The sequence below is a fragment of the Lactuca sativa genome, chromosome 3 (assembly GCF_002870075.4).
Source record: "Lactuca sativa cultivar Salinas chromosome 3, Lsat_Salinas_v11, whole genome shotgun sequence".
NCBI lineage: Eukaryota > Viridiplantae > Streptophyta > Magnoliopsida > Asterales > Asteraceae > Lactuca > Lactuca sativa.
In genome coordinates this window covers 188,259,822-188,282,871 of record NC_056625.2, presented here as the reverse complement: position 1 = coordinate 188,282,871, position 23,050 = coordinate 188,259,822, and the positions used below count along the sequence as shown (strand labels likewise).

At 37.6% G+C, this 23,050-nt stretch overlaps 1 protein-coding gene across 1 annotated transcript; it reads right to left on the bottom strand.

Moving 5' to 3' along the window:
- Nucleotides 1-15,898: 15,898 nt before the first annotated feature.
- On the bottom strand, nucleotides 15,899-16,891 carry LOC111895439 (uncharacterized). Its single transcript, XM_023891515.3, has one exon. The coding sequence runs from the start codon at nucleotides 16,772-16,774 to the stop codon at nucleotides 16,046-16,048; it is 729 nt and encodes a 242-aa protein (XP_023747283.1). The 5' UTR covers nucleotides 16,775-16,891; the 3' UTR covers nucleotides 15,899-16,045.
- Between the last annotated feature and the right edge of the window lie 6,159 nt (nucleotides 16,892-23,050).

Here is a 23,050-nt window from a genome sequence, read left to right as displayed (position 1 = left end):
CGAGGGCTTATGACATTTCAGGGTCATATTTGGGTGCCGTTTATTGGTGGGGCACGTAGCATCTTGATGGAGGAGTCGCATCGATCGAGGTTCTCGATCCATCCTGGGGCTACCAAGATTTACTTGGATTTGAAGAAAGATTATTGGTGGCCATGCATGAAGAAGGATGTAGTGTGGGTTGTAGAGAGGCGCTTGACCTGTCGTCAAGTTAAGGCGGAGCACCAGCGTCCGCATGGTAAATTGCAGCCATTCGAGGTTCCCCAGTGGAAGTGGGAACAAATCTCTATGGATTTCATCACCAAGTTACCCAGAACTCCAAGGGGTGTCGATGCAATTTGGGTGATAATGGATCGACTAATAAAGAGTGCCCACTTTCTTTCTATCAGTGAGAGCTCTTCTATGGAGATGTTGGCAGAGATGTATGTAAGGGAGATAGTGTCTCGGTATGGGGTACCGATTTCGATTGTGTCAGATCGGGATGTACGTTTTACTTCCATGTTCTGGAAGAAGTTTCATGAGGAGTTGGGTACGAGATTGCATTTCAACACTGCCTATCAACCTCAGAACGATGGTCAGAGTGAGCGGACTATTCAGACTCTTGAGGATATGCTTCGTGCATGTGTATTGGATTTTGGAGGGAGTTGGGAAACATACCTTCCCTTGGCTGAGTTCTCCTATAACAACAGCCATCATTCGAGCATCGGTATGCCTCATTTTGAGTTGTTATATGGGAGGAGGTGTCGGACTCCCATTTTCTGGGGAGAAGTAGGGCAGCGGCTGATGGGGAGCACAGAGATAGTACTTCAGACCACCGAGCAGATTCAGCAGGTCAGACAGAGGTTGATGACAGCCTAGAGCCATCAGAAGAGTTATGCGGATAGACGACGGTCAGAGCTCGAGTTCCAGGTGGGTGATTTTGTTCTCCTGAAAGTCTCACCTTGGAAATGTGTGATCCGATTCAGGAAGAGATGCAAGTTGGGGCCTCGGTATATTGGTCCTTTCAGGGTGACCGCCAGGGTGGGCAGGGTAGCGTATCGTTTGGAGCTACCTGCGGAGTTGAGTCAGATTCATGATACCTTCCACGTGTCTCAGTTGAGGAAGTGTATCGCCGATGAGTCGGCAGTGGTTCCATTAGAGGACATTCAGGTGGATACGAGTTTGGACTATGTTGAGAGGCCGATCACGATTCAGAATAGGAGGATCAAAGTTTTGAGAAACAAGGAGGTGTCATTGGCTCAAGTCCAGTGGCAACATCGGGAAGGGTCCGAGCTGACTTGGGAGCCGGAGTTAGTGATGCGACAGCAGTATCCAAAGTTATTTGCTAAGCGAGACTTCGAGGGCGAAGTCTGATTCAAGTGGGGGAGAATTGTAACACCCAGTTTCTCAGGTATATTAATTTATGTTGCAATTCTTTATTTATGTAGGGTGACTCGACGAGTTGGTGCTCAGACTCGTCGAGTTTGGTCGCGACTGGATGATGTGGTTAATGAGGGGAGTCGACGAGTCAGGGGAGTGACTCGCCGAGTGAGAGCTGACGAAAGAAACCTTAATTTCTTGGGTTTGGGACCTATTTAAAGGCCCTTATGGCCTTCATTTGTGGCTACTAGTCCATAGAGAGAAACCCTGGAGTTCTTGAGCGTTTTGAGAGAGAAAGGAAGCCATTCTTGACCTTTGTGGTGTTGTTTAGCAAGAAGAAGTAGGTCCTAGCCAAGAGGAAGCCAAGGAGGTTGCTATTCTGTGGATTTGAATCTAAGATCATCGCATTTGAGGTATTAAATTTGGGTCATCTTATGGTTTATGAAGTATATATGGATTTAGGGTTTCTTATGCCCTTTGTTAGGTTGATTTGATGTCCAATAGTCCCTTTCTGGTGATGAGGCTTTGGATCTGGATCCATAGAGGTCCAGAGAGCCTCACTCATCAAGCTTTATAGAGAGCAATGGAGGTTTTGGCCTTGGGTTGTGGTATTTGGGGCTAAATCATCATTTATGGCCATATAGTTGTTGCATGTACATCAAGATAGAGACTTTACGTGATTATTGAGCTTGGGAAGGTTAGATCTAAGGATTATAGGAATACATCTGACCTCAGAAGGTCGTTTGAGGTTGTGCATGAAACGAACTCGCCGAGTCCATGAGCAAACTCGACGAGTCGAAGCGGGTTGTCCCATGATTCAGATCAGTGGATGACTTGCCGAGTTGGGTGAGCGACTTGGTGAGTCAGAAGGGATTCAAAGGACTCGATTTCACGTATGGACTCGACGAGTCTATGCAAGACTCGATGAATCGGGTCAAAGGTTGACCGTTGACCAACGTTGACCAGGGTTGACTAGAGTTGACTTAATAGAGTTAGTCAAACTAAGTCAGGAAGGTATTAATTGGAGATGTACTAATGATATAGGAGGCGATACATCGGGGAATCGAGCTCGAGTGATTATCCGACATCAGCGAGGTGAGTCTTCTCATTAAGCCATACCCGATGGGGTAACTAGGTGTGACTAGAAGGTCTTATGTGTATGATGTTTTTGTGATGCATGTTATATTGTGATATGTTATGACATGAGTATAATGATATGGACCGGAAGGTCAACCGAGTATGGGCCGGAAGGTCAACAGAGTTATGGGATGGAAATCCCCTAAGACACTTGGATTGGAAGATCCTGTAGAGTTATGGCCTGGAAAGGCGTATGTGTTGTATGTGGTATTTTTAGGAACTCATTAAGCATTTATGCTTATCGTTTTTGTGTTATGTGTTTCAGGTACAATTAATGATCGCGGGAAGGCGCCAGCATGATCAGTACACACTTGCAGATGACATGTTTCTTTTTGAGATCTTGGGATATGGATTTTGTATTGTGTTTTATTATTGGTGAAAATATTGGATATATGATTTTAGGATGACTTGGAAATGAAATCTTTTATTGAAATTAAACGAAAAATTGTTTGAAAATTAACGGTGTTACACATTAAATTAACATTTTAAATGTTTTTAAATGTTTATAAATGCTTTTATGGGAGGGAATACAAGTTGAATCATGCTAGTTATTATATCAATCACATGTGATTAATAACTAGCATACAAATGGATTTACTACACTTTTAGTTGTTTTACCAAACATAGTGCTTCAAATGACTTTCTCAAACGTTTTTACATGTTAAAACTCTTTATCAAACTGTCTTACATACTGTATGTTTCCTTTCAAACTCTTTTACAATTGTGTTTCAAACAACGGTTTTTCTTATACTTAAAACTGTCTTATGAAACAAACTACTTTCAAATCGTTTTATAAACTGACATAAAGTCATCATTTCTTAGTTATTAAACTTTTCAAAGGTTTTACAAAACTTCTTTTATACTTTTATATTGTCAAATGCATGCCTATATATGTATAGTTATACAAGTAATGTTTAAAGGACTTAGGACTGCTAGCTCGCTTTAATTCATTTTCCTTGTTTAGATGTGGCCTTAGGGTATCAGTTATTTGTCCAAATGTCATCTAAATATTAGTTATATATCATGTATACATATATAGACATAAAAGTTCCATATGTATACATATATAGACATAAAAGTTACATCACTCAGTTCAGTACCTTTGGGTAGCAAAGGCATACTTTCGTTTATACACGTACATTACTAGTAACTATAATAGGTATAGTTAGGAGATACTACTTACTATTCCAAGTACAAGGAATCACATAAGAGTCAGTTCATTCATGAATCTATATTAATACATTACATACTATATGAAGAGATACTATTACATACTATTACATAAATACTATTTCATAAATACAATACATGAAAACATAAGAGAACACACAATAAAGAGAAACAGGGAGGAAGATAAAATACATGATAACAGAATAAACATAATAAGGTGCTATGGCATGGAACAATTACAGGATCTAACTATACCAATGAATCAGTAAAGCATTGTTCTAAACAAAAGGTGATAGTTATTTTGGGTATACATGATCATATAATCTTAATGTGGATGTTCACGACTTGCAATCATTGCAGGGGTTGCATTTTGTTCCTAGAATCTCTTGACAGGGAGAGCATTTAGTATGGGATCTAGCCATCACATTATACCTTAATACTCAATTTAAGGCAATTAGTACAATAGTAGTCACTTTATACAATACTACAGTACATACACTTTACAAACGACAAATACAAAAGGATACGATTTAAATAATTATATTATTTTCCTTATTACCTTTACTTTGTGACACATTCACAAAAACGATGAGGTAGATTATATTATTTTCCTTATTACCTTTACTTTGTGACACACTCACATAATCGATGAGGTAGAATGTATTTGATATAGATATAACATTTTCCTTATTACCTTTATTTTGTGACACATACATATAAACGATGAGGTAGCCTATAGTTTTATAATAATAATAGTTATACAAGGGAAAAACCGTCACATTTACAATGATGCATACTTTCAAAACAGTTGGGTCTTGGTAGAAGACTACTTTTTATACTAGTAGGAAATATGAGATTTTCTAGGGTTTTTCAAACGTTTACAATTACTTACAAACATTTTCATACTTATACAAACTTTTCTCCAAACATTTACAAGTCTTTTATTTACAGTTTTACAAATCAAAGACACATAAATACTTATAAATTCACCAGCTTTATTGCTGATACTTGCTTTCAAAATAACTTGTATTCTCATGTCACAAATAGACAGGTACGACGACCAGGTTTTGTGAAGACGGAGCAGTCAAGACTCGTCTTTTATTTTGATTATTCATTATGTTGTTTTATACTATGAAAGAACACACTAGTAATTAAAATTATACTATTAATGCAACGGATGATGTTGTTCCATGTTTACTACTCTGCATTGTTGTGATACTTTACATGATGTCCTCCGCCCTAGAATGTTTCCGCCCTTCTCGGTTTTGGAGTGTGACACACCAGTAGCTACACTAAGGTTTTAAATCTGAGCTATTTTTTAGCGTGTTGTCACGGGACAACTCAATCACCGTGGGCCACTTAGTGTAACTTCGACTAAGTCAGGCTATGACACTTCCTTTAGATGTATAAACGACTAAGTCAGCAAGAGAATAAAAGCTTTAAAGTTTCTACAAACGAATGAGAACTTTAATTAGAGAGCTTGAGAGAATACAAGAGCACTTCCAATGGTTTTGGAGCAAATGAGCTCCTCCCTATTTATACTTGTCCTTCCCCCTCTAGGGAAGTTTCTAGATAATACTACATTAGTCCTATCTTCTTGACTAATCTAGAATATTCTACAAAGCTTCATGTATTTACAAGTGTTCATGAAATGTGCTAAATTGTTCTTCGATGTCCTAGAGAAGTCTAGGACGTTCCAGGGTCTTTTCTTGCAAGTTCTCCGACTTTCTTGAGTACTCCGGAAGAATCTAGAATCTCGTTCGTGACACCCTCCCCCACTTAAGTTCTTGACGTCCTCGTCAAGTCTTCGATTTTGCTTCGGAATTGCCACAAATCTTGTTCTCGTTCCCAGCTAGATTCACTGGAGGGTACTCCTTTCCATCGCACGTAATACTTTGTCCAGTTGGGTGACCCTCTTCTTCGTATTACTCTGTCAGCTAAGATTTCATCCACCTCCTTATCATACGAGACAACATTGGCGACCGGGGCGCGTTGTGATTCGCTTCTAGAGGGGTCTTCCTTGTCTCGATTGTATTGTTTGAGGAGACTTACATGGAATACGGGGTGAATCTTTAGTTTGGATGGTAAGTTTAGTTTGTATGACCACGTTCCGATCTTTTCAACAATCTTATAATGCCCCTCGTATCTTCGGGTCAAGCCTTTATGTACTTGTCGGGTAGATTTGAACATTCTTTGCGGAAGTTTGACCATTACTTTGTCCCCCACAATGAATTCTCGTGGCTGCCTTTTTTCATCTGCCCATTTCTTCATTCGTTTGGCGGCCTTATTCAAGTAAGACCTCGCTATGTCGAGTTCTTCATTCCACCCTTTTGAGAACTTATATGCGGGAGGGCTGGATCCTTTGTAGCTTTTAATTAGTTCGTTTGGTGTTAGCGGATGCTGACCCGTAGCGATTTCAAAAGGACTCCTTCCTGTAGCCTCGCTTAGTTGTAAGTTATAAGAAAATTGAGCCACATCTATTAACTTGGCCTAATCTCGTTGGTTGGCGCTCACAATGTGTCTTAGGAAAATTTCGAGCAAGTGATTCACCCTCTCAGTCTGGCCATCGGTTTGGGGGTGAAAACTTGTTGAAAAGTGGAGATCCGATCCCATGAGCTTAAATAGCTCTCTCCAAAACTTTCCCGTAAAGTGAGGATCTCTGTCACTTATAATGTTTCGCGGTAGTCCCCAATACTTCACGACATTTTTGAAGAATAGTCGTCCAGATTCTTCAGCCGTGCAATCTGGTGGGGCGGGAATAAATGTTCCATATTTTGAAAACCGATCTACAACTACCATTATGGAGCCGCATCCTTCAGACATAGGTAGTGCTGAGATGAAGTCCAATGATATACTTTCCCAGGGTCGTTCAGCAATTGGAAGTGGTTCTAGTAGGCCTACCGGTTTTGCTTTCTCCACCTTGTCTTGTTGACATATAAGACAAGTCTTCACGTATGCATACACGTCGCTTCGCATACTTGGCCAATAGTATGATCGTTCAATAAGTGCCCTCGTACGATGGGTGCCCGGATGTCCGGCCCACTTAGAGTCATGACATTCCTTCAGGGCTTCACGCCTTAAGTTCTCCCATTTTGGAACATACATACGGTATCCAACTGTGAGTAAGAATCCTTCTTCGACCCAAAATTTTCTTGTTTTTCCATCTCTAACCAATTCCATCATGTTCTTGGCTAGTGAGTTGTGGCTTAACCCTTCTTTTATTCGATTAGCAAGGTTACACGTCACCAAGGTGAGAGCTGCCAGTTCTGCCTTGCGACTTAAAGCGTTGGCAACAACATTGGCTTTCTTGGGTTTGTACTCCATGATGTAATCGAACTCAGCTAGGAAGTTCTGACAGTGTGCTTGTTTGGGACTGAGTTTCTTTTGATTTTGAAAGTAACTCGTGGCCACGTTATCACTTTGAATTATGAACCGGCTTCCAAGCAAATAATGTCTCCATATCCGAAGGCAATGGATGATGGCTGTCATTTCCTTGTCATGCACTGGATACCTTCGTTCTGTCTCGTTTAGTTTTCGACTTTCATATGCTACAGGGTGCTCGTCTTGTGTTAATACTCCTCCAATAGCAAAGTCAGAAGCATCAGTTTGTACCTAGAATTGTTTGGAATAATCTGGTAGCTTCAAGATTGGTTCTTCCGTGACAACTTTCTTTAGGTCATTGAAGGTCTTTTGGCACTTTTCCGTCCACTGCCAAGTCGCTTTTTTCTTTAGGAGGTCTGTCAGCAATGTATCTCTGGCCGAGTGGCTGGGTATGAACCTTCGATAATAATTAATTAAGCCTAGGAAAAAGTGTAGTTCCGACACGTTCTTTGGTGCCTCCCATTCTTTGATAGCACGCACTTTGTCTTTGTCCATATGAATTTTTCCATCTGTAATTTTATTCCATAGAAATGATACTTCAGTTTGGGCGAAGGAACACTTCTCTGCTTTCACATATAGTTGGTTTTCCTTAAGTACGTTGAAAATCGATCGTAGGTGTTCGACGTGCTCTTCGAGTGACTCTGAGTACACTACGATATCGTCCAAGTATACCACCACAAATTTTTCCAAGAACGGGTGGAATATCTTATTCATCAAGGTGCAGAATGTGGCAGGTGCGTTGGTCAAACCAAAGGGGATTACTAAAAACTCGAATGAGCCGTACCTTGTTACGCACGTTGTCTTTGGTTTGTCTCCCGCTGCTATATGCACTTGCCAATATCCCGATCGCAAATCCAACTTTGAAAACCACCGTGCCTTTACTAGTCGATCAAACAGATCAACGACCAAGGGTATGGGGTACTTGTTCTTCACCGTCACTTTATTTAGTGCTCGATAGTCGATGCACATTCTCAAGCTACCATCGTGTTTCTTTTGGAATAGTACCGGCGCACCAAATGGGGCTTTGGAAGGTCTAATGAACCCAACGTCTAGTAACTCTTTTAACTGACGCCTTATTTCTTCCAACTCTGGTGGAGCCAATCTATATGGACACATTGCTGGTGGCTTGGTTCCGGGTTCAAGCTCTATTTCGTGATCTACCTCCCTTCTTGGTGGTAACTTATTTGGCAACTCTGGTGGCATTACGTCTTTGAATTCTTCTAGTACCTTCTTGATTTCTTTAGGAACTTCTGACTTAGAGAGTTCAGTTTCTTCTTTTAATGTGGCTAAGTATGTCACCTATCCCTTCTTTAGTCCCTTGTTGAGTTGTATCGTTGATAAGATCCGAGACTCTGTTTTGCTTCTTTCTACGGGTACGATGTGTATCGTTGAATTTTTGGTGATACGCATGGTTTGATCTTCGAATGAGAAAGGGCGTACCTGGTCGAAGAACTCCATCCCCAAGACCATGTGATGATCATCCATCGGACTATGGTTAGATCGATAGGACCCTTCCATCCTCCGATTTCGACAATTACTCCATAAGCGACTCCAAGGATAAGCTCGGAAGGAGAGTTGACAGCTTTCAACCAGCCTATTTCTTTTGTGTATCGAACGTTCATCTTTTCAGCTTCGTTTTTAGAAAGGAAGTTATGGGACGCACCTGTGTCTATTAGGGATTTAGTGTCTTTCTTGTTTATGCCAACTTTCACGAACATGAGTCCTTTTTCTTTCATCGTGTTGCCCTCTTCTTTTGCCACCGAATTAAGGAATCGCATGGAGCCTAGTTGTGCCTCGTCTCTTTCTTCCTTTTCTTCTTCGAAGACCATCGCGTTGAAACTTTTCTTTTTGGGACAATCTTTGATTAGATGAGGGCTGTCACATAAATAGCACTTGACTTCCTTTCGAGGACCTACTTTGATCGCCTTCCCTTTGAAAGTTGCCGATCTTGCAGCGGGTTTATCATCCTTTTGTAATGGCCTTGTCATTAGTCTCTCTCCCCCACTAGGTTTCCTAGCCGGGGTATCTCTTCGGAAGTCCATAAGGTCTTCCGCTACTGCTATAGCTTCGTCCACATCTTGGACGTTTCTCCTCTTGAGCTCGTTATAAGCCCAAGATTGTAGTCTGTCTTGGAAATAAAATAACTTATCTTTTTCTTGAAAATCGGGCAACTCCAGCATCAAGGCGGTGAATTCTGCCACATAATCTTTAATAGACCCGACATGTTTCAAACCTCGTAGCTTCTTCATGGCCACGTCTTCAGCATTATGGGGACATAATTGTTTCTTGAGTTGTCTCTTAAACTCGTCCCAAGTGTCTATGACATACAAGCCCTTTTCAATATCACCATGCTTCCGCCTCCACCATAGTGTCGCGTTTTCACTCTAGTATAGAACAGCCGTGTCTATTTTGTACTTGTCTTCCTTTACTCCGATGGCATTGAAATAACATTCTAGGGACCAGAAAAACTCTTCGAGTAGTTTAGGATCACGCTTACCTCCATATTTCGAGGGCTTAGGTGCTTCTGTGTGTGGCGTCATCTTCGTGACAGATCCTCCGGCTATCGCTGCTTTGCATAGCTTCACCTCATCTTCTAAAGCGCTTATCTTCTCACGAAACTCATTCCACAAGGTGTTGACAAGTCCAAGGACTTCTTCCTTGATGACACCGATGGTCTCCTTCAATCCATCGCTCGTGTCACTTATCTCCGCAACGAACTGATCGACGTTATCCTTCCATTCAAGGATCTCCCTGACGTTGATCTCCGTCCTTGTAAGCTTGTTTTCTAAGCTTGCCAAGGCATCTATCAATTGGTCCCTCTTCTTGGACTTTCTTCCTCTCTCTTCGACGACAGGGGGTAGGTTTGCTACTTCGCTACTTCCTCCATCCATAGCTACGATCTCTTGCTTGCACGAAACCTGGCTCTGATACCACGTGTCACGGGACAACTCAATCACCGTGGGCCACTTAGTGTAACTTCGACTAAGTCATGCTACGAAACTTCCTTTAGATGTATAAACGACTAAGTAAGCAAGAGAATAAAAGCTTTAAAGTTTCTACAAAAGAAAGAGAACTTTAATTAGAGAGCTTGAGAGAATACAAGAGAACTTCCAATGGTTTTGGAGAAAATGAGCTCCTCCCTATTTATACTTGTCCTTCCCCCTCTAGGGAAGTTTCTAGATAATACTACATTAGTCCTATCTTCTTGACTAATCTAGAATATTCTACAAAGCTTCATGTATTTACAAGTGTTCATGAAATGTGCTAAATTGTTCTTCGATGTCCTAGAGAAACCTAGGACGTTCCAGGGTCTTTTCTTGCAAGTTCTCCCACTTTCATGAGTACTCCGGAAGAATCTAGAATCTCGTTCATGACAGTGTGGTGGTAATTTTTTTTTGTCAATTTCTCTTTAGATCTGAGATATTTTGGGGATTTAGATCCCGATCTAACATTTTCCGGTCGTTTAGTGAGATAACTGAAGCTAAGACGATGGTTTGAATATGGTTTAACATTGAAAGTCGTGTAATACATCTGATGCATCATAGGTTGGCGATGGCGGTGGTGGAAAGTCGTCGGAGGTTGGTGGTTGACTAGATTTGGACCACATCTGAACAGATGTAAGCCACATCTGAATAGATTTAAACCACATCTGAACATATTTGGTGGCTATGGTCGTGAGTAATAATGGAGGCGGTGTAATGATTGTTGGTGTGATGCAACAAATTTCTTTACGAAATAGCACCAAATTCTTAGATCTTAATCAGATCTCAACAAATCTGGTATTAGACAGGGTAGTAGAGGTCGTTAGCGGTGGTGATGGTTGAGGTTCGTGATAGATCTTGAGGAGATGAGCGACACACATAGTTTTAGCTTCAAATCTTATGGCGGGGAGTGGCAGCGAAGTATATCTGAGTGAATCTAGTGGTTTTATAGGTTCTCGTTAGAGCAGATCTAAAACAATGAAAGTCATATGCACGGTGTCTGATGGCGGTTTTTGACAGAGGAAAAGAAAAACGGTGGTGGTTCACCACAAGAACACAAAGACGATGTATCAGTGATTCCAAATCTAAAATTTCGGCGACAGCTGAAGGTTTAATCGTAGGTGGTCGGAGGCCGCCGCCGCCGGTTTTGGATGTGGTGGTGTTTATCAAAGATGGTTGAAGGAGGTAAGAGGATACTTGTTTTGTTCTTGGAGAATAAAAAGAAACGGTATCACATCTAACCTATGAAATATGTTTTCTCAAAAAGGTCATCGTGTCCTTTTTGTTTTTTTGTCATTTATAAAATCGTAAAATTAAATCAAATACTAGAAAATATATAAATAACCTTAGCTATTAGTTAAAATTAATGGTTCTTAGGGTTCTTAATTTTTAGTGGTTCTCATTTGATCTTTTATATATATATATATATATATATATATATATATATATATATATATATATATATATATATATATATCAAGAGAGAAAGAAAGAGAGAGATATAGAGAGAGAGATATAAGTTTAAGTGAGAAAATAAAAAAGGTTGATAATGGGAAATCATTCTCAGTCAATCATTTCCTTTTGCCGTAAAAGCATCCACCGTACCGGCGGAAATGTGAGAGGAGTACACATGTATTTCCCAACAAAACATATTTCCTTAAACTATGCTAATCATTACCTTAATATATACAAAAACATAGGTTTTTTTTTTGTTTTTTGTTTTTATTTTTAAGGAGCTATTTTTATCGAAAAATGATTTTAAATACATCAAAATTCATAATTTTTTATTCTTTATAAATAGGCATTTATATTGGTATAGTTTTAAGATAAAATAATTTTTTTTATAGTTTCAGCCCTTGATATTCATAAGTGAATAAAAATGCATCAGATTTTTAGTACAGTCCATTAGTTATTCACTTATGAATAAAAAGTATGATTCTTTTTAGAGTTTAAATATCATTCACATATAAATAGAAAATATATAAACTCTTTATAGTTTACATCAGCTCTTGTCATATGTTATAATCATGTATAAATAAAATGTGTACTAGTTTTCATCACAAGTTATATTCATATATGAAGAACACATTTATCATAATTTTGTTACAGTTCATTTGTTATTCATACATGAATAAGTAGTTCAAAATTTTAAAGCATAGTGTCGTTTATTAATATACTACTTATTAATATTCGAATAACAAATGAACTATAAGAAAAATCTATTAATTTTTTATTTATATATGAATATGACATATGACGACCATTAATACACATTTTATCCATATATAAATATAACTTGTGACGAAAAATGATGTAAAAATATATTTTAGGGAAAAAAAAGTTTTATTTATATTTAAATATAAATAATACTTAAACTGCAAAAAAAGTTAAGCATATGTTTTATTTATAAATGAATAACGAATGTATTGTAACAAAACTCTGATTGATTTTTATTCACTTATGAATAACGAGAGCTGAAACTCTAAAAAAAAATAAAAAATTTATTTTATCTTAAAATTATTTGAATATTGTTATCTATTTACAGAGAATAAAAACTTATGAATTTTAATATATTTAAAATAATTTTTTGATAAAAATGACTTTGTAAAAAGAAAAAAATAATATTAAAATTTATTTTTGTGTATATTAAGGTAGCGATTAGCATAGTTTAAGTAAACATGTTTGGTAGTAAAACACATGTGTATCCGTTATCCATTTTCGTCGGTACACCTAAGTATTTGGCGGAAAAGCAAATGTGTGGCTGAGAATAATTCATTCATTCTCAATCTTTTTTTTCTCAGTTTAACCCTCTCTCTCTCTCTCTCTCTCTCTCTCTCTCTGTATATATATATATATATATATACACACACACACACACATATACACACATCTTATTATATCCATATAACCATATCATTTTTAAAGACTAAATTACACGAATGGTCCTTATAGATTGAGATAATTTGCGCGCATGGTCCCTAATTTATTTATTTAACTCGAAATGTCCCTATTTTTTGTTTTTATTACGCGCTTGGTCTCTATTGTTTGTTTTTGTTACGCACTTGGTCTCTATGTTACCTAAATAGACTATTATTTAAATAGATAAAAATGGTAAGATAACGTGAGGGATGTGGTTGGGGATGTGTTTATTTAAATAAATTAAAAAAATCAATTGAAAAATAGTGTTTTTAGGTAAGACAGTGACCAAACACGTAACAAATACAAACAATTGGGCCCTTCCGAGTTAAAAATATAAGTTGGGGACTAAACACGAAAATTACCCTAAACCGTATAGATCATTCGTCTAATTTACACTTTTTTAAATTAAATAGAAGTTTAAACTCTATATTCTTGAAAAATGAAGAGTCAGGTGCTTGAAAAATGAAAATCGTCATCTTTGTTTTAATTTAAGGCAGTTCGGGGTGGTCCTAGTTAAACCATCGAAAAAACAATACCAACTCTACATCTCGTCAGCTTCACCACCAACTTATCGCCAACTCACTAGACATTGATAATGGTTACCACGCCACAAAATTCTTTTTTTTTATTTTTTATTTTTTTTTATTTTTTTTATGATTAAATTAAATAAAAAACAGAATTTAAAACGTTAATACATATTTTAAAAACATAGAAAAATCAAACCTCATTTCATTAATTAAGAACATAGAAATTAAATTAATAATGAATAGATATATAGGGAGAAATTAAATTAATAACGAATAGATTTGTTTTGAAAATTAGTTATTTTTTTGTTGAATATGAATGTTTTTTTTTGAAAGAGTATGTATTTTTTGTTTTGATAAATATATGTAAAATGAATGTATTATACATAGGAAGAAATTAAATTAATAATGAATATATTTTTTTTATTAAATGCTTTCAAATAGTAAAAAAGATGCCAACATCCAAAATTTAAGTCAGCCACTCAAAACCCATGTAATCGTCCGTCCTACCACCCACGTCATACCCAGCCTACCCACCATGGGTCGGTGTTCACGTGTCTCTAGAATGCCAAGTCAGCACCTCACACGTGGAAATTCAATCTCCCCCGATGGTCTAACCAATTTTCAAGATAAGTTGAAACTCTATACTTAGCTAAGTCGACATCTTTCTTCAAAGAGTCGCAATCTAGCACTATATTTAGTTTGGGAGATATATGATAAAATTTCAATATTTTGGATTAGTTTGCAGTTTAATCCCAATTATTATTTTTTTAATAGAAAAGTCTCGATTATTTTATATTTTGCCGAAATTAACAAAACAATCTTTATTTTTTTTCAAATGAAAATGACAAATGTATAAAATAAGATAATCGAGACTTTTCTATTAAAAAAATAAATATTGAGATTAAACCATAAACTTATCCAAAATATTGAGACTTTATTGGAAATTTTCCTATTTAATTTACCCCTTTCTTTATCACAATAGTGTAATCCAAGTTCAAAGAATCGCAATTATCTTTATATACTTATTTTCGACTTTTCCCTATAACATTAAGTACTATTAGTAGAAGTTTGTAAATTAGATAAATCAAATAACGTCGCAATCAAAACAGGACCACTAATATTATGTGTCTGTATGCTTGCTGTTAGTCCAAGTTAGAACAATGGTTAGTGTATGTTAATCGAAAACTGATTTTTCCACTTGATGTTTTTGATATTTCCATTGAATAAAATATATATATTGACAACAATACCATTAATTTTAATTTGTAAAAAACTTCAAAAACGAAAATCCTGCTTTGGTTTCCAAAAATAACGACCAGAACTCCAAACAACGCAGAATGGACATCCGCTTCTTCCCCATTCGTCGCTAAATTTACATATTCAGCCGACTTGCTTCAGTTACTGCTTCCTCGGACCACCAAATAAGATTTTTCTAATTTTTTTTCTCAGACACCCTGGATGATTATTTGTTAGTTGATACCAAACATGGCCTTAAAGATTTGGTTTTTCATGTTATTGATATATCAGTCCTACTATGAATTCTTTTACAACAAAAAAGAATTCAATGGACTTAACAAAAATGAATAAAAAACAAAAATGAATTCTTTTACAACAAAAAAGTATTAAGTACTAAATATGTACAAAAAATATTAAGGACTAAATATGTACAAAATAAAAAATATATTATCCTATTAATTCAATTTTACAGGCTAACCTTGAGTACTCGGTAAACTGAATTTGTGCAATTTAATAAATGATATAAATTTAAATGAATTTTCTTTTATATTACGTTATGTTATAAGTTTGAAGAAATTCAACACCATTTTAATGTCTTAAACCTTATTTAGGCTTTTGAACTTATTGATATATGTGATTCTTATGTTTTGGGACACATATATTGATATGATTAAGCATGAATTAAGCTAACAAATTGATATTTTTTATTATTTTTATTATTTTTGTCGTGTTGTTGCACTTGTATTTTATGTCATTTTGAATTGGATCTTGTTCGTGTTAAAAAAATGACTGTTTGTCGTGTCCATGTTATAAAAATGATTCATATTTTGATTGGATTAAGCATGAATTAATTTTACGAATTGACATTTAATATTATTTTTGTGTTGTTTGTGTTTAAATAGATTTTTGTTCGTCTAGGAACTCTTAAGGAAAATTCAATGTGCATTTTTCTATATAAATCTATTTATAGTTCTTATGGACCTAACCGTGTTGAATTCAATGAAATTGTTGATAAATTAAAATAAAATAGTTGGTGTACAACGCCATGCATCTCGAAGCCATGAACCCTTTATTGCAATTGCATATTATAACACGACCAACTGTTGTATTAGTCAATAACCCTTCTCGTAAAATTCATATATTATTCTTCACGTTTTAAAGCATATATTTTTAAACGATTTGATTATATCATTATATGACAAAATATATATCTGATTATTAATAAACTTTACATCCTCAAAACTCTTTTGTTTTCAAGGAACATATCATCATTGAAAGATATTTACATCCAGTGAAATGAAGTAATAGAACTAAACAAAAATGAGCTTATTTTTTTTCTCAAAATGGAAGCATTTTGCCCATTCCGTTGACATTTGAGAAGAACCCTACAAGACCTTGCCTGTAGGGTAGATACGATTTCCTCCTCACAACTTCATTTTCAGCTCTTCTTTTCACGTAAAACAATTCATGTACAGGAGTTTGCACCTTCAATCGGCTGCCAACTTTTGAAACCTCACCGGAGTTACGTTTTTGTTTTGGACTTTCAACCTTCTTAGGAGTCATCAACACCACCGGTTCTTTCCCTTCGCTGTTGCTTCGCCGGAGCAAATACCGGATGCTCCATCTCTTCGACCCAGATCCGGTAGAACTACTCTTCTTACATTTACTCACACGAGGTGGCGATCCACTGTCGGATTTAGGCCTCCAAAGTACGCAGTATGCTTTAGAACGTGGACTTTCCAATTCGTCGGCTTCTGATGATGAACACCAAGAAGATTCTTCTCGTTCATCTTCCTTCCCTTTAACCTGATCACGATCTTCGTCATCTTTCATCATTAGATCGTGATTGAAAACAGGAAAAACAGTCCAGCTTCGTGAATGGTTCTCTTCCTTTGAAACATCCTCATCGCTTAAACCCACCGAAAACTCAAAGTCATCTTCGCTAAGATCCCCAAATTCTTGAAATCGAGCTGCATGTTCTTCATGGATCACTTTGGCAACTGCCATGGATGTTAAACTATCAGAAGAGTAACAACTGAAGCTAGGAGAGACTCCTGATCCTTCCATTTTCTCCTGAGTTGCGTCTCGCTGAAATATCCAGGAATCTTTTGTTTTTTTGTTTGCGATTGAAGTTGAACAGGTCGATGAGTGAGATGATGGAGAGTTTGGTAGCCGATCGAGGGTATTTATAGCAGAATGTGATCGCTTTACTTGTCACCGAGCGCGTGATTTTTTTTCTTTGTTTTCGTATTTAAAAATCATGAAATGGTATTCGATGTTGATTATTAAATTGGATAAAGGAAATATGTAATTTGAAAATTTTAAATTAGTGTAGAAGAGAGTTGACATTCTAGAAAAGTATACTCGGCAAATCCATGACTTGATACTTTGAGTTGTGTGGAAAGCAAGAAAATAAATGAAACGTGGTGACGAAGTTCGGATCACTTTCAATATTCAATATAAATAATCAAAATGTAAAATCTTATTCAGATCATCTTAAGTTATTTTTTTAATTTACCAACAATTAAAATTAGGAAGCAAATTACCACCAATTTTGTTGAAGGTATTCGCACCGGCGGGTTACCCTACCAAGTTTTCAAAACAACGACGTTTAGCCCTATTCGTAGGATAGCGTGCAACATCGAATCCATGAACATGGTCAGTATAAGTGATATATTTTATAGTTTTTGTTCATTTTATGTGTTTGATTTCACCGCATGCCCTGTTATTGTCAAACTATCTTTGTGAAAATCAATTTCGAAGGATGACCAAAGAATTCTTTAATACCCAGTGAAATAGTGGTATCATTTAATCTTGAACACCGTACTACAAAATTATAATGTCTCTTTTCACAACAAATCTTTTATTTTGAAATACGGAAAAACTTCATATTTATAGAAATCAAGTTAAGAAAATCATTTGTTTCAAAACACATTTATTTGAAGTCCGAATAACACAATAAACGCAAAATTTTCATTGTTGATGATGAATATGTATAGTCAAGCATTCGCATTCTCACGATGTATCTGAAAAATATTTAATCCATAACTGTAAGTCAAAGCTTAATGAGTTCCCTAAAAATATCACACACCACAATACACATAGAATGCATGCACACCGGACCCACAATCATAAATACCAGATTGCCCTCGGGCCGACAACCACAAAGACTGAATTGCCCCGAGGTATGTAGTCATACCGCCTCAATCCAACCGCTCACATGAACCTCCAGTCCACGATTGGTTCCTCTCATATGCCTACGACTTAGAGTTGATCTCCACCTAGTATCTTGGCATACATCACGATGTAGGACCGCCTCAAAGTGACCTATCATAATATATCGACATATATAATCAAACAAGCAATCAAGAACACACATATGCACAAGCAACTATCTACACGAATCTAACTATCTAACAGCTCACTAGCTACCACATACTAGGCCTTTCCCAACACACTACACCACTACCAGCAATTTTCCATAGAATACATAGCCATATGTAACCATAGGTGAGATAGACATCCGAATAGGTGATCCCACTCTAGAGCCAGAACCAAACAAGGAACATATAAGAAATCCTAAATAAAAAATTCTCAGAATATCCTATATGACTGCATAGAGCCCCTAAGGAACTCCACTAGAAGATAACCAACCTACTTGTACTCTAACCATCATACCACTACTCTTATATCCTAACATACAAGGATATATACTAAAAATACATAGTATAGTGAGGAAACTCACTAGAATTGGAGGCCAACAAAACATCGCGACACACTTACTCTCTGAATTGATTAATCCCACGAGCCAATTGGCACCAAAACACGGTAAAACCTTAATCAATAACCCAATTCCTTTAAGTTTGACCCAAAGTGAAACCGGTCAAAAAGTTAATGCTCAATGTCAACAACCAACATTACCAACAGTTGATCCTCATGTCATGACCAGCCCTTGGTCATGACGTGAGAATGTGCTCAACCTGATTCCAAACTGAGTCACGCACCAAATCAGCCAACTCGGACGTAGGCAAATCAATTAGCAGACACCGCGCCGTGAACCCACCTTGGTCACATTGTAAACTAATCAATATAAAATAAATGATGAATCCTCCATCTTCACGTCGTGACACTCTCCATGCCACATCGTGATCATAGTCTGAGGCAAAATCTTAATGGTTTGAGTCCTTAATCCATATAGTCTTCAACTTCAACTTTCCATAAAGCTTTAAAGGACTCCAGAGGTTCATCAAAATGACAACTTTATGGACATGCATGCTCCATGCATGTCCTCTACCCAACCTAGATCAAAAGGCAAGAAAATGACCTAAAAATCCTACAAGGTTCATGTAACAACCCGATTTTCAAAATATATTTTTTTTCATTTTTAATTAAACAAACATTTGAATAAAATATGTAGTAATATAAATCATTGTTTCCAAAATTCATAACGTTAAGATTTTATTACAAATATCAGAGTGTCCCCTCAAACAATTGCCATAGAGAGAGTGCACACCGCGCCATCAAGCCTTACCCTTGCCTTTGGGATCAAATGTACTTGAAACAAAATCCACAAACTGTAAGCTAACGATTAGTGAGTTCCACAGATCATACCCCACACATAATCCAAATAATGCATACCACATTAGTTGTAAAGCTACATAAATCATATAAGCCATGCATACTAACATATAAGGAAGCCATGGAAACCCTCCAAGGTCTTACACATAGTGCCAATAGAACCCCCATGTGGTCTTACTACCTGCCATGGGAACCCCTACATGGTATTCTTGCCATAAGAACCCCCCACATGGTCTTTCTGCCATGGGAACCCCCGCATGGTCTTCCTACCAAGCAAATATCATACAACTAATCATGCAAATATACTAGAATGCCATAGAAACCCTTCACGGTCTTATACCAAATGCCAAGGGAACCCCCCGGGGTCTTCCATACAATGCCACAATAACATACCGCATAATGAATCGACAATCCACATATCATAAGATGAGCTAGCCTTGGTGCCTTAGACCCATTGGTATGGTGAGAAGACTCACCTCTTGAATGTTAAACCGACAAGCTAAATTCTAACGTATCCCAGTTGTTGTTCCAACTTATCCGCCTAAAAACATTATGCAATTAACTTGTCATGACCCAGGGATACCACAATTATCCTCAAAGTCAACCCTGGTCAACAGTTAAGGTCAACAGTCCATGTTGACCTCAACTCGGCGAGTGAACCTAACAACTCGTCGAGTTAACCGGATAACTCTTCAACTTGCCGAGTTACTTATGTAGCTCGTCAAGTTCCTCTATGACCTGAAGACTGAAAACTCAATCAAGTCAAAAATCTACTCAGGCCAAAAACTCAGACCGAAAACTCATTTGGCCGAAAATCCTAGTTCTCCACCGAAAATACCCTGGATCCCAAAAACGAGAAAAACCCACTCGACTCACCGAGTCGAATAAGGGACTCGACAAGTTCCTTCAGCCCCTTCCATGTTCAGCCCTTTTCGGTGGGATCTGAGGTCCCAAACTCCAGATCCAAGCTCTTTTGATACAGATACCACGTAAAGTTGTAAACTTTACATGCATGCAAGGCCTTTTAAGGGCCTAACGTCCAAACTAAGCTTTTAACAAGGTTTTTGAGTAAGGGAAGGGGCTTAACTCAACAAAGTGGGTAACTTTATGCCATTAAGGACCTAGAGTGGTCCGGATATGGAACCATATCCTTATGAGAGGTCCAGATCCAAAATTGGCTCCCTTATGCCCCAAAAATGGTCATCCACATTCAAGAGAAGAGATCTAAGAATCTCCAGCTAGAGTAACTACTTTTTACCTTAAAATGATGGCCAATACTGTGTACATGTCAGATCTACTGCTTTCCCTTCTTGCTCCTTCTTCTAAAGCCCTTCTCCAACATACCAAAGTTGTTTAACCAAAGCTCTTACTCTCACTCAAGGGGTTCACGACCGAAAACTATTTTCTCTGGGTAGAAAGGTGCTAAGGGAGACCACAAGGGTCGGGTTATGATCCTTATATAGGGTGCAAACTCTCAAATTAGGGGTTCCTCTCTACAGCTCCTACTCACCGAGTCGGGCCTTCCGACTCGTTGAGTAGGTCCTGACCATCGCGTCCATGAGTTGGCCTCTACTCGACGACTTGGGGCAACCAACTCGCCGAGTCCATACACAAACCCTAAAAAAATCTTGTAAATTACTCAATACCTAAAACAGATGTTACAGTTCACAATCCACATCCAATCCTTAGATCCATAAGATATGATACTCTAACGACTCTTAAGGACCATAAGGTTGCCAAATTTATTCCATCCAATCAAATCCATTAACTAAAAAGGATTAAAATTAACTTAGATATAAGAGAATAACCCATAAAAATAGATGATTGAATCCTTAAAAATGGTCCAGAAGGTGATATCAAAGATAAGAAGGTGTTGCTTGCTTGATCCTTGAACTAAATCTCCTTTCTACTTCCTTCAAAGAGCACCAAAACCACCAAAATGAACCAAAACTACCACGAGGGATTTGGGTTAGGGTTTCTGAGGTTGGAGGGTGATGGAGGCTGAAAAATGAACCCTAAATCCAAGTTTAGGGTGTTTAAATACGAAGGAAACTCTAAAAGATCATGGGCTTGGGCTGCAACCCTTGTCACATTGTGACCATATACATGTCACATCGTGATATCCTCCATATACACATTCTTCATTTAGCTGGTCACAAAGTGACCTTCCTGTGGTCACGTCGTGACACCCAGTTTTCCCCTAAAACCATGATTTTGACTCTTTAATGTCCTAAACCGATCCATTCTAGAAAATGGATGTTATAATTTTCCCCCACTTCAATTAGATTTCGTCTTCAAAATTAGTTCTTACTTTTCACTCTAGAAACAACCTTCGAACCCCTTGTGGGTCCTCCAAACCTAACTCCTTCGACACGATCTGAGATCACTTGTAAGCCAACACCTACAATCATCGACCAAAAAGGTTCCAAAACCATGCTTATAAGCCAATCTGTGTAGAGACTCCAGTAGTCTGAATAACATCTTCTGCAACATCCCTTGTATAGTCGATGACCTCTCGACACCTCTGCCAACACTATTTTTAGCGAGAACTATGTGACCTGATGGAAACAGCTCCACAAAACGTCCTTATCCCCCAATGAGTAGAACCTACTCCTTTATCAAATGCTGCAAATCCTGTATTCATACCAAACCTCCAAGTAAATGGAGTTACCTCATTCACCACCGATACTGACCATAAACTATAGCCCAGATCTGACCAAGATGTCTTGACCTTATGTCGCCTATCAGATAACCGAAGAAAGAATCTACAGCCCACACCATAATCAAAAACCTCACACACAATCGCACCAACAATTTTTTTTAGCAAAACCCCAACATACAAGGCTAAACCAACCTATACATCAACTATGCTGACCGAAAATCTGCAAATTTGATCGTTCGAGATCCCCTAGGCCACACGCCGTTCTATGATAAAATAGGCTACAAAACCCACGGCTGACTGTTGTTTTTGATAATCCTGCATATAAATGTACCAACGAAACTTGAACGACAATAATCGATTGCATACTAACTAGTCTATATTCTCGCTCGGCTCTAACGACTCTGCAATGATATCCACTGAAAATACTCGGGCTCACCCCTGATATGCTAACCATTAACAACTCTGGGGCTTACCCTTGATCTGCTATCCAATAACAAATGTTGGAGCCTAACATAATCTCACATCAAACTTGCAAGACTTAATTAACCCTATCAGGCCTTTGGGCTGTGACTCAGATTTCCAAGTCCCAATGAAACAAGAACAGACAAGGAAGTCCTCCACACAACCCTCAACTTAAGCTCCTGACACCCCAGGAACCTAAATTTAAAAGACATCCTATGGATTGCTAACGCATCGTCAATTGATAGCTTGAAAGAAATTCCATAACTGGCGGTGATCTCAACACAGAAAAATCAAATGATTAAGCAATAACCCAATTCCTTCATGTTTGACACAGAGTTAAAGCGGTCCAAAAAGTGAATGGTCAACGGTCAAAGTCAACAACCAATTTTACCAAAAGTTGACCTGCACGTTGTGACCAAACCTTGGTCACATCGTGAGAACATGATCGATCCGATTCCAAACCCAGTCATGCACCAACTCAACCACCTCAATCACATACAACTCAGATAACATCAAAAACCCCTCACAATATGACGAACAATATATTGCTTCGAATACCGGCTCTACAGGTCACATATTCAACATATAGAGACCAAGGCTTAACTATAGCTCAGAATACCCAAAATACCCTTTAGTCAAAC

Excerpts from the sequence above, each read along its gene's own strand:
- LOC111895439 (XM_023891515.3), bottom strand. The coding sequence starts at position 16,774 with ATGGAAGGATCAGGAGTCTCTCCTAGCTTCAGTTGTTACTCTTCTGAT.